General features: G+C 42.1%; 1 protein-coding gene across 1 annotated transcript in view; it reads right to left on the bottom strand.

Annotated features, from left to right (window-relative positions):
• Nucleotides 1-12399, bottom strand: part of DNAH3 (dynein axonemal heavy chain 3) — a 213039-nt gene that overhangs the window by 131533 nt on the left and 69107 nt on the right. Inside the window, exons 19-21 of the mRNA XM_028168507.2 lie at nucleotides 10913-11124; nucleotides 6760-6851; nucleotides 2308-2422 (exon numbers count right to left, since the gene is read on the bottom strand). Of these exons, the coding sequence (XP_028024308.2) occupies nucleotides 2308-2422; nucleotides 6760-6851; nucleotides 10913-11124 (419 nt within the window). The remainder of the gene's footprint in view (nucleotides 1-2307; nucleotides 2423-6759; nucleotides 6852-10912; nucleotides 11125-12399) is intronic.

Below are 12399 nucleotides of genomic sequence, written 5' to 3'. Positions count from 1 at the left end.
CACTTCTTTCAAACCTACATCTGGGTGGTTAATTTGGAGTGAGGATATATTCTCTCATCCACCTTTTACCAGCAGCTCTGCACTGAGGGGTGTCCAGCTATTAATGAAGTGGTACCTCGATTCCCATTTTGCTGTTGACCCTTGTCTATAGCTACTTCAGTCAAAAACTCTGAAGACTGGCCAGATGTAACTGAGCTGTTATCAGGTTCCCCAACTTAACTCCTCATCTCAGCCCCACAGCCTCTAGCAGTATCTAATCCAATCAGATCCTGTAACACCAAGCTGCTGGGACACACGGTCACCTGGTCTTGCTGGGAGAGGCCCCCAGTTCTCCTCCCTCCCACTGGCTTGTCTACAGTTCTTAGTCAAGTGAAATCAAGGCATCAAGACAAAAAGGAAAAGAAGTCACAAAAGGATAACATGCAGCCTGGGGGAGGGAGGAGTATGGGAGCCTTTAGGGTTTTAGTTCTCAATCCACACTGCACTTTAGAAAAACCAGGGGTGCCTTAAAAATACAGATGCTCAGGCCAGAGTGATATTGTGATTTATAATAAGAAACATATTTGGTCTTTGTTGCTGGCACAGCTCCTAAAACCCTTGGAATTTCCTAAGGGATGAGAGCAATAAACGCATCTTTTATTTTGTTATTGAGGTGGCTTTTTGGACCACATCTAAGGTTGGGGGCTGGTTGCCAGGAGAGCCAACCCTGTGATTAGAGGGTTGAAACTTTTAGTTCTACCATCCTGACCTCCTGGGAGGGGAACAGGGATAGAGATTGAGTTCAATCACCAGTGGCCAATGATTTAATCAATTATGCCAAAGTAATGAAGCCTCTATAAAAACACAAAAGGAGAGGGTTCAGAGAGCTTCTGAGTTGGTGAACACGTAGAGATTTGGGGAGAGTGGCATGCTCAGAGAGAGCATGGAAGCCTCATACCACTTCCCCACAGGCATTCCATCTGGCTGTTCCTGGGTCCTATATCCTTTTATAACAATCCAGTGATCTAGTAAGTGAACTGCTTCTCTCAGTTCTAACAAATTAATTGAACCCAAGGAGGGTGTCGTTGGGACCTCCAATCTATAGCTGGTCGGTCAGAAGCACAGGTGATACCCTGGGCTTGAGACTGGCATCAGAATGGGGGAGTGAGGGGGTTTGCAGTCTTGTAGGACTGAACCCTTACCCTGTGGGATCTGATGCCATCTCCAGGTAGATAGTGTCCAAGCTGAGTGGAATAGGAAGGCACCCAGCTGGTGTCAGAGAATTGCATGGTGGTGTGGGAACTCCAGCCACCCACCCCAAACACACACACATTGGAACTGAGTGACCAGAAGTGTACCAGGGTTGAAATGCACTGGTTTAAGAGCTGACGGCCTGCAGTATGTGAGTTTCTGCCTGTTGCCTCCATGATTTACAGCTAACCCAAGCAGCAAGTCCTCCTACCCATGGCCCATCCCAAGAGCAAGCCAGACCCCGGAGATGGCTGAGCAAACCCTTCAGGTTCATGCAGCTCCACAGGCACTCTGTGAACTTATATGTTTTCTACAAATGCCAGTGACAAGAAAGTCTACAGCTTTGCTCTTCAAAATGTGGTCCAGAGACCACAGCTTCAGTATTATCTGGGAGCTTGTTGGAACTGCAGAACCTCAGGCCCCAGCCAAAACCTGTTGAATCAGAACCTGCACTTTAGAAAGATTCTCAGGTGATTCCTGCACTTAATATAATAACACTGGAGAAGTGCTAAGTATTGTCTACCTCAGGTATACTTCTGAGGGACCTGGGGTGCCCTCCCAGGGAGATGCTAATTCAGGAGGCTTGCTCAGCTCCTTTTCAACAGAAAGCTTGTTGCTCTGAATCAAAAGGCCTTTCTCATTTGAAAATGCATCCCTCCATGGTGTCTGGGAGGAAGGCTGACTGGCACAGGAAGGCGGACAGGAGGAAACAATCTGATACAACGGCATAGTGATTATAGACAACAATACTGTATTAAAAACTTCAACGCTGCTAAGAGACTAGACCTTAATTATCCTACCACAAAAAAGGAAGGATAATTATGTGAGGTGATAGAGGTGTTAGCTAGGGTGGTAATCATACTGCAATATGTAAAAGTGTTACATCAACACACTGTACATTGTAAATTTACACAATGTTATATGTCAATTATATCTCAATAAAAAATTCGAAAACAGATTGGTTAGAGATCCTTCTTCTTTGAGTTCTGTTGCGGTTCTGAAACGAATCCCTTCTGTAATTTACTACAGAATAAATGGGCTGCTCTCAGGGGGCCAAACAGTTGGACTGAGACTCACCGTGTCCCTGTACTTCACGAAGTTGAACGTCATGTTAACCCAGTCTAACTTCATTTTCTCCAAGTTCTTCTCCAGAGAGTATTCCTTACTGGCAGCTGCACCAATGGGCTCCAGTCTAAAGAGAGAACACAGCAACAGTAACATCAACGGAGGAGGCCTCAAAACACATCAAAGGAGGAATTTCAGCTCAGCCATTAGAGAAATTTAAAAAGCCTTTAATTTTACTAAAATGTTTACCATCCTACTCTAATATTTACCAGCTATCTCCAGTGTTTTGGAGGGTTTCTTTACACTTGGCACTAGTGACTTTTTGAGCTGTGTTACGCACTGAATTGTATCCCTCCAAAAATCATATGTTGAAGTCCTAACCAGCAGTACCTCAGAATGTGAGGTACCCTATTTGGACGTAGGGTCTTTAAAGAGGTAGTTAAGTTAAAATGAGGTCATTAGGGTGGGTCCTAATCCAATATACCTGGTGTCCTTATAAGAAGAGGAGATTAAGACACAGATACGCACAGAGGGAAGACCATGTGAGGACACAGGGAGAAGGCAGCCATCTGCAAGTCAAGGAGAGAGGCCTCAGAAGAAATCAACCCCCTGAAAACCTTGACCTTGGACTTCCAACCTCCAGAATTGTGAGAAAATAAGTTTCTGTTGCTTAAGCCTATGGTGTTTGTTATAGCAGCCCTAGAAAACTAATGCAGGTTGGATAATTCTTTGGTGTGGGGGGCTGTCCTGTGCACTGCAGGATGCATAGCAGCATCCTTGGCCTTAATCCACTCGATGCCAGTAGCTGACTCCCCCAGTCCCCACCTCTTGCCAGTCGTGCCAACCAAAAATGTCTCCAGATGTTGCCAAGTGTCCCCTGGGGGTGGATACCCCCAGTTGAGAACAACTGTTTTAAGGCCATTAAAACAAGACTTCCTTTTTCCATTTTTATTTACTCCTTATTATTCCTATTTACTTCAGAATTATTACTGACTTCTTATTCAGGTCTTAGACCTTCTGTTAACTTATATGATGGCTTTTTTCCCACTCCCTGTCCCTATCTTTTAAAAAAACACCTGCTATTTTCCTGATGCACTGGGTCCATCCATCTACAGCCCCTCTGTTCTATAGAAAGGGGGAGGGAGGGAGAGAAGGGGAAGATAAATTCCTTTCTTCTTGTTTCCACAGGAGAGCTGGGTACTAAATGCAGACGTGGCTAAAAAATTGGGAAGCAAAGGTTTTGGAGGGAAAAGGAGGGATTATTCTCTCTGCCTCAGCACTGTCTTTCATTGTATCCTCAACCATCTGGTCTTTACTTACACGTCAGGAAACTGAAGCCCAGAGGAAGCAAGTGACAGGTCCAAAGCCACACACACACAGCTGGGGAGTGCCAGAACCAGTTCCTCTGACTCCTAATCTGGTGTTTCTTCCTCCCCTACTATGTGCCTTCTCCTCTCTGTCAGAGGAGCAAAAGAATTGCTCACATGTGGTCAGCCAAACAGCGCAACTAAATAGAGCTGAAAACCCTTATCTAGCCTCATGTAGGGAGGTAGAAGAGGCACGGATAATGCCAGACAATGAATGATCAACACCTCAGCAGCATGGTCTTCAGTCTAAATGTGGCCTTCTTGGGAGACAACCAAACTGAGCGTGCATATAGAGAATAATAAAGGCAGGTGCCAATCCAGATGAGTATGAGACAAACAGGCTGGCGGTGTGGCCATGACCAAGTCACTTGACAGGCTTTCAGTCCCCATCTGCTCATATCAAGCATTGTTGGTAAAATTAAATAAGATAAAATGCTTGTAATGTGCCTTATGACTTATAATTATGCAAATAATTGCACAGGGGAGGAATTAATGAGGTTGGGAGTCTATGAAGTATATCGAGTTGACCTTATCCAAATGTACTCAAGATGCTCACTAGGGCTTCCCTGGTGGTGCAGTGGTTGAGAATCCGCCTGCCAATGCAGGGGACACGGGTTCGAGCCCTGGTCTGGGAAGATCCCACATGCCGCGGAGCAACTAGGCCCGTGAGCCACAACTACTGAGCCTGCGCGTCTGGAGCTTGTGCTCCGCAACAAGAGAGGCCGCGACAGTGAGAGGCCTGCGCACCGCGATGAAGAGTGGCCCCCACTCGCCACAACTAGAGAAAGCCCTTGCACAGAAACGAAGACCCAATACAGCCAAAAATAAATAAATAAAGTTATTTAAAAAAGATGCTCACTAACGGTGAGCTGTGATAAAACTGCCTTAACTATGGGATAGTGGGATACAAGGAACATCACACTTCACTAATAGGTAGTAGCTGAGATCTTAGACATTAAATCAGTTCAGGTTACATGCCTTATCTTATAATCCTCACAATAACTCCAATCATCTAGCTACTATTATTATTTCCATTTTACAGATAAGGAGACTGGGCACATAGAGGTGAACAACTTGGCCAAGGCATCACCACTTCTAGATTTGTCACAGCTGAGCACATTGGCATGAAGCATGGCAGTGTGCTGTGTATCTGCTCAGTCTCTGTCTCCTTTGATGGGTTTATCTTTTCAGGCAGTAAAGGGTAATGGTTAAGGCTCTGAAGTCAGCTAGCCTGGGCTCGGGTCTTGGTTCTTGTGACCTTTGGATATTTGCTTAATCTCTCTAATCAATTTATTTTCTCATCTGTAAAATGTGAATAAAATTAGCTAGAATATTAGGGTGTTGTGATGGATAAGTTGGTTAATTCATATAAAATGCTCAGTGCAGCAAAAGTGTTCTAGAAAAAAAAAAAAAAAGTGTTCTAGAGCTGGTATTTCTTGGGAACATCTTATTGGGGAAATTGAGGCCCTTTAATAAAATAACATAAACCTGGTACAAATGCATGTATCTTGTATGATATCACTTATATGTGGAATTTTAAAAAATGGTACAAATGAACTTACTAACAAAACAGAAATAGAGTCACAGATGTAGAAAACAACCTTATGGTTACCAGGGGGGAAAGGGGGAGGGATAAATTGGGATATTGGGATTGACATATACACACTACTATATATAAAATAGATAACTAATAAGGACCTACTGTATAGCACAGGAAACTCTACTCAATATTCTGTAATGGCCTATACAGAATCTAAAAAAGTGTGGATACATGTATATGTATAACTGATTCACTTTGCTGTACAGCAGAAAGTAATACAACATTGTAAATCAGCTATACTCCAATAAAAATTTAAAAAAATAAAATAAAAGCCTGTGTCTGTAGGCCTGCTCCTTAAAGAGGGACAGTAGTGGTGGTATTGGGGGTCATCAGAGTATTCAGGTAGCAGACAGATTTGGGGGCCTGGAAGGACCTTAGATTAGGTGCTTGCTCTGCCCCAGTATAAAGGAAGGGCTTTCAAACTCTAGCAGGCATCATTATCGCCTAGAGCAGCGCTGTCTATTCGAAATATAACCTGAGCTGCATATGTCATTTCAAAGTTTCTGGCAGCCAATTTAACACAAGTAAAAAGAAACTATTTTACTTAACTCAATAAATCCAAAATATTATCATTTCGACATACAATCAATATTTAAAATAATTAGATATTTTGCTTTTTTTCCCCCTTAATAAGTCTTTGAAATCCAGCCTATATTTTACACATTCAGCACATCAAATTCAGAATAGCTACATTTCAAAGGCTGAGTAGCCACACGTGGCTAGTGGCTCCTGCACTGGATAGCGCTGATATGGAGGATTTGTTTAAACCCAGATTTCAGCTTTCAATCCCCTGAATTTCTGATTCAGCAGATTGGGGTAGGGCCTGAGAATGTGCATTTCTAACAAGTTCCCAGGTGATGCTGATGCCTCTGGTCTGGGGTCACAGTCTGAGAACCTCATGTGTTGAGTGAGAACCAAACCCAGTTGCCTAACAGGGTCTCTGGTCTTAGCAACACATCTCCCCACGCATCACCCTGAAGGAAGTGTGGAAAAACAAACAGGGTCCTGAGAACCTCTGGTCCTAAAAACAGCAGTTCAAATAGTACAAATTCTCACATATGAACTCCAGGGGCATTTGGAGAAGGAGAGAAAGCAAGTGAAGAGATCTCTCATTTGACCATATTTCATGAAATTTTAGAGCTCAGAGAGCCACTCCTCTTTGTTGTTGTTGTTTGTTTAAAGAGGAAGAAACTGAGGCCCAGAAAGGTGAAATGGTTTTGCCCAAAGTCACTGAGAGCTGGGCTTGGAGCTCAGGTTCAGAGAACTATTTTAAAAAATTTCTTTTTGAAATAAAATCTCTGACTCAATTTTCTAGTCATAATCTGACATCAACTCTGCAGCTGGAAATGAAAGCTTCACCAGCAGCTAGTCAGCTGAAGTAGAGTTTACCCTAAACCAGAATGAGAAAAGCAGCCTGCTATGAGGCCATTCAGTCATACAACTGTGAGAATTTATAGATACTTTGACGAAAAAACTTTCTGAAGGGAGAAGCCTTACTTTTCAATGAATTTGCCAAATCCAAATTCCAGCATATTTGAGAGGCAAGTCGTTTCAGTGGGCTTTATTTCATAGCCGACAATCTCACTAATCTGCAAAGAGAAAAACAAGTGTGTATTGTCCAAGGTAGTGTTGTCCAGTAGACTTTCTGTGATGATTGAAATGGTCTCTATCTGTGCTGTCTTGTGCAGGAGCCACCAGTCACATTCAGCTGTTGAGCACTGGAAAGGTGGCTAGTGTGACTGAGGAACTGATTTTCAAATTTTATTTAATTTTACTTAATTTATATTTAAATAGCTACGTGTAGCTAGTGGCTACTGAATTGGACAGCGCAGGTCTAAGGTTTTGGATGGTGGCCTAGGGTCCACCCTGCGTTGTGTCTGGTTTGCTGGGGGTTGTTCTCCCACCAGGAATTGGCATAATGCAAACTTGTGGGCACCTTACAGACTCACAACCAGGTCTGGTTTGTTTTTGTGCTCCCAGGACTGAGTGCAAAACCTGGTCCATGACAGAAGCTGCTGTAAGCATTTGCTGAATAAAAGGAGGAAGTCATGAGTAAATGGGACAGGCAGATTCCCAAATCCTGTGATCTGAGGATGTTGGGAAGGAGGAAGGACTCCCCCACCAAAATCTTCCTTTCTAACCCAGTGTGCTAACTTGTTGGAAATGTTAGCACCTGTGCCCATTCCTTTGGTGTAAATATTACCCCAACCTTATCTTTTAAGTGCAAATATCCCTGTGAAAGGCCTTTGATGAAGTCTCTGATGGCTTTGAACATCTTTCTCAGGGACTGAGAGATCTGGGCAGTACGAGGGTTATGTGTGCTCAAGAAGAGCACAGGGGTTAACGGGAATGAGGCTCTGTAAAAAACCTCACCTACTGCCCAGTTTTGTCTCTGTCCAGCTCCAGCAGGACTAAAGAATGTCAGAGCAGGAAGAGACATGAAAGTCACATCATGTTCTGTCTTATTCAGCCCTGTGTCCCTAGGGCCTAATATGCAGTAGGCATCAATAAGCACTTGTGGAGTGAAAGCATGAGTGAACCAGCTAATTCAAACAGATTCCAATCTGGCTTCTGAGGTCACCTGGAGGACCACTGAGGTAATGGAAATAATAAAAGTAATTAACATTTATTGAGGGCTTATTATGTGGTAGGCTGGTTTTAAGAGCTTTATGTACTTATTTCATTCTCCCAACATGGTGAGGAAGGTACTGGTATATTATTACTCCCATTTTACATACAAGGAAACTGAGACAAAGAAATTAAGTTTATGATCATCTAGCTAATAGAGCATAATAGCCATTGCAGAACTGGGACTTGCATCTGATTCTGACTCCAAAGCTCTCATCCATCATATGCTAGTGTTTCCTGCAGGTCTTCTATGTATAATTGTGCAGATTATATACTGCATAACTCTAGAAAGTACAATTCCCACTGTAGTGCACAAAAATAGCATTCCCTAGAGCATAACTGCACAATTATTCCCGGTGGCCCAGGGCTCTCATTTATTCTCTAATACCTGCAAGTATGGCTTAGAACAACACAGTAGCTATCTCTAGGATTAAATGACATAACTGTGTAAAGCACTTGACATAATAAATACTTGGCCTATGGAAGGACTCAGAGATCTGTAGTTTTATTTTTTAAATTGCTTTTGTTAACTATAGAGATTAACAGGCATCTGGTTTTCTAATTCTAAGAAACCGAAGTTATGCTGTCCAATATGTAGCCACTAACCCCTTGTAGCTACTGAGAACTTGAAATGCATCTAGTCCATATCAAAATGTGCTGTAGGTAAAAGCACACCATATTTCGAAGACTTAGTATGAAAACTGTAATGTAAAAGATCACATTAACATTTTTATACTGATTACTTATTGAACTGATAATGATTTAGATATGTTTGGTTAAATCTCTTCATACAATTTATTTCACCTTGTTTATACTTTAAAAAATGTGGCTACTAGAAACTTTAAAATTATACATATGTTCATAGTATATTTCCACCGGGCAGCAGTGTCCTAGAAGGCCAGCTTTGGTACATATCAGTGCAGTGTTACCTTGTTCCATCCTGTTTTAAACCACAGTAGCAATAAAGTCTATGTCTCAAATACGGAGACTAGCCTTTCCTGCTTAAGTTCTGGGAAATGGTCAGAAATCTCAATACAACCACCTCATGACCCTAGAAGATCCATCTTGTAGCCTTGAGAGCTACAGGTGGTTTAGCCTACAGAGCCCCCTGCCAGAGCCAAATCTGTGCACAGGGATCTCCTGAGTTAGGCATTAGAACTGAGAATGCTTCCCCAAGCCTGGGGCTATCACTGGGCTGGCTTGTTGTGTGACCTACAGGCAGAAATGGGCTCTGAGTGGGGGCAACCCTGAGGGTATCTTGTGGCCTTTGTCCTTTCTGTGCTTATCTTCAACTGTTTAGCCCATTGAGATCCCACTGTAGGTGCTCTTTACTCAGGAGCCACCTTACCTCTCGCCTATACTAAGTGGAATATAGTATATTTCATTCTTATCTATAGCTCACTGCCCCCTACTGTCCACTCCCTCTCTCTGACCTGATATTTCTTGCCCTCTTTTCACACATCAAGGCTGAGTCAAAAAGACCTAGATTCCAATTCTCTTCCCCACCCCTCACTGGCCACATGACAATTTATTGTCCCTACTTCAAAGGGTTGTTGGGAGGATGAAATGAGAGAATCCGCATAAAGTATATAACAGTACCCAGTATAAGTTGGTACTCAATACACTTTAGCTATTATTGTTATTATTATTTTAATTCCAGGGAATTTTTTTCCCCAATCTGTCCATCTAAGTGGCCTATAAATGAGAATTATTAATGTCTAGGAATGGTTGGGATTTTTAAAGTGCCCATGTGTGAGAATACTGTCATCACAGGGGGAGCACCAGATGGAGGGGATGGCTTTCTGAGCACCCCCAGAGCACCGTTTAAATGCCATTGATGAGGGCACTTTCTATAATGTCATCTCATGGAGAGACCTAGCACTGCTGGAGGGCACCTGTCTAACTCTCTAAATGGTCAAAGTTCTAGTCAGGCTAGATCCGCAGGGAGAGGCACCCTATGAGTACCAAGCGAGGGCAGCTGCCGCCGTGCAGACCCCTCTGCTGGGGCAGCTCAAGACCCAAAGTCTACCAGATGACCTTTGTTCTGCCTTCTTTACATCTTTGCTTAAGTCTTGAATTTCAAGGCTTTCTGGAAAATTGAAAGCAGCTCCTCTCTACGGAAAAAATCTTGAATCTCTCACATATCAAGATCTCTGTTGTCCCAGGGAGATCAAAATACTCCTAATGGTTATGCTCTCAGACTGAGTACTTCTAGAGACAATGTCCTCAGTCTTGTGCATGGTTCCTGGAGAGGGAATTTCAGGCCCAGTCAGAGAGGAATTTGCCTACGGAGAGCCAGTCTCTTCTCCACCTCCACACAGAGCAATTCCCTGGTAGAAGATGTTTCAAGGCCATTGCTAGCTCTTGAATGTGACAATTATTTTAGAAACACAGTGAGTTTTCTTTCTTCTGTTTAGTATTCATACTACATTTATCACCCTCACACTTGGTTGCTTATAAAAATCCCATCATTTTTAGGGAGAATATTTATTATTCTCATTTATAGACTCAAAGGGCTGAAGAAAGAGTGCAAAATTACTTCTGAACATAGCCTACTGGTTGAGGAAGCTGAAGTAGGAATCATCTGGCATTGTTAGGAGCCCCCAGGGATAAATGTGACTTTCTCTTTTGTGTAGCCTAGGATAAGGAACAAATCCAGGCCCCTCCCATTGTAATTCAACACCCTCATCACCTTTTAGGATGCTGAACAGCCATTTGCTTAGGAAAGCAGATTAGGAGAGCCTTTGTGGCCACTGGCTGGACAAATACTCAACCACCAGCAATGGGGTCCCCAAAGAAAAGGATCGGCCTGTTTATGTGGAGAGGCAGGAAGTTATTCCCTTTCTTCAAAAGGCTATCACCCCCTTTACTACTCTCTTGGCCTCAAGTAGATTCTCCTTTTAGAAAGAAGAAGCTTGACCCATTAATGGTCCCTGCCTTCCAAAGGGCTACCAGGACCAGGGATGGGCTGGCCTGACGGGGGGGGGGGGGGGGGGGGGGGGGGGGGGGCAGTGACAGGGACCTGCTGCCAGTGCCGGTCTTTCATTCCTGGGTTGCAGGAAATGCTGAGGATAGGAATGTGCTGCTTGAATTTATCAATCTTGATTTTCACATTCTCTGCTAAGCGCCTGGGTGCAGGCAAGTCAGCTAAGGTCTTGGTCAATTTATATATCGTCCTCCACATATTCCCTATTTCCTCCACGATCTCCTCAGCATTCAGTAAAAAGAGGGGTCCTGAAATAGAAAAGATGGGGTGAGGGAAAGGTCAGATCACCAAGTAGTGTTAGTCACATGTACCTTTAATTCCCTGAATTTAGAATTGTGTCTATGGTATGGATATTGGAACAAGCACAGGCTTTAGAGTTGGGTCTGAAACCTCTACTTAGCCACTGAAGCCTTGGGGATACTGACTGAACTTTTCTAAGCCTCAGCAGTCTCACCTGTGACACAGGGGTAATACTGGATACCTTGGAGGGTGACTGTAAAAATTACATGAGATAAGTGGCTAACATATTGCCTGGCATACAATGCAAGAGTAGTTAGGGAATCAATTGTTAGCATAAGTTATAGATGCTATTATAGAAGTATCAAAACGTGCTTCACAAATGCTGTGAAATATTAACAACTGGGGAATGTGGATGAATAGGGACATAGGAGTTAACTGTACAGTTCTGACAGCTTTTATGTAAGTTTGAAATTATTTAAAAATAGATTATCTTTAAAACAGAAAATGACACCTCATTTATAAAAAAAAAAAAAACTTCACCAAAACATTCATTCTCTTCTCCTTTTCTTTTACAGGTATCTTTTAGCATTTGGGTTTTCACATTCAGCTTTTCCATGCTGCTGCTTCCTTCCCCTTTGTTATTTCAAATTAGTATTAACTCTTGCATTATGATTTGCTAATTAACTCAAAAACACTTTTCTTTCAGGGCTGCCAAGACTAAAAATAGATTCATTCATATAGCTTCATTAATTAATAACATGCTTTATCAACCTAATATTTTTTGTTAAGTAATAAAATATTAAAATTTTTTAAAAAGAAGAAAAGAAATATGTATGACTTCCATACAATATATAAAAAGAATAATACACCATGTCCACGTGGGGTTTATTGGCGGAATGCAAGGTTGATTTAATATTTGAAAATCAAGCAATGTAATATACCATATTAACAGTCGAAAGAAGGAAAATCACATAATGTAAATTGATGCAGCAAAAGCATTTGACAAAATCCAATATCCATTCATGATAAAAATCTATAAACAAACTAGGAATACAAGAGAACTTCCTCAGTCTGATAAAGGGCACCCTATAAAAACCTACACTAACATTACATTTTTGTATATATTAAATACGTACAGCTTTTTATATGTTAATCACACAAAAAAAGTGGTTTAAAAAAATAAAAAGTTGTTTAAAAAAATAAAAGCAAAAACCCCATTATACTTAATGGTGAAAGATGGAATACTTTCTCCGTAAGATCAGAAACAAGGCAAGGATTTTTAT

Source organism: Balaenoptera acutorostrata, chromosome 15 (assembly GCF_949987535.1).
Source record: "Balaenoptera acutorostrata chromosome 15, mBalAcu1.1, whole genome shotgun sequence".
Taxonomy (NCBI): Eukaryota; Metazoa; Chordata; class Mammalia; order Artiodactyla; family Balaenopteridae; genus Balaenoptera; species Balaenoptera acutorostrata.
Note: the sequence above shows the minus strand (reverse complement) of the source record. Positions and strands in the feature narration are given on the sequence as shown.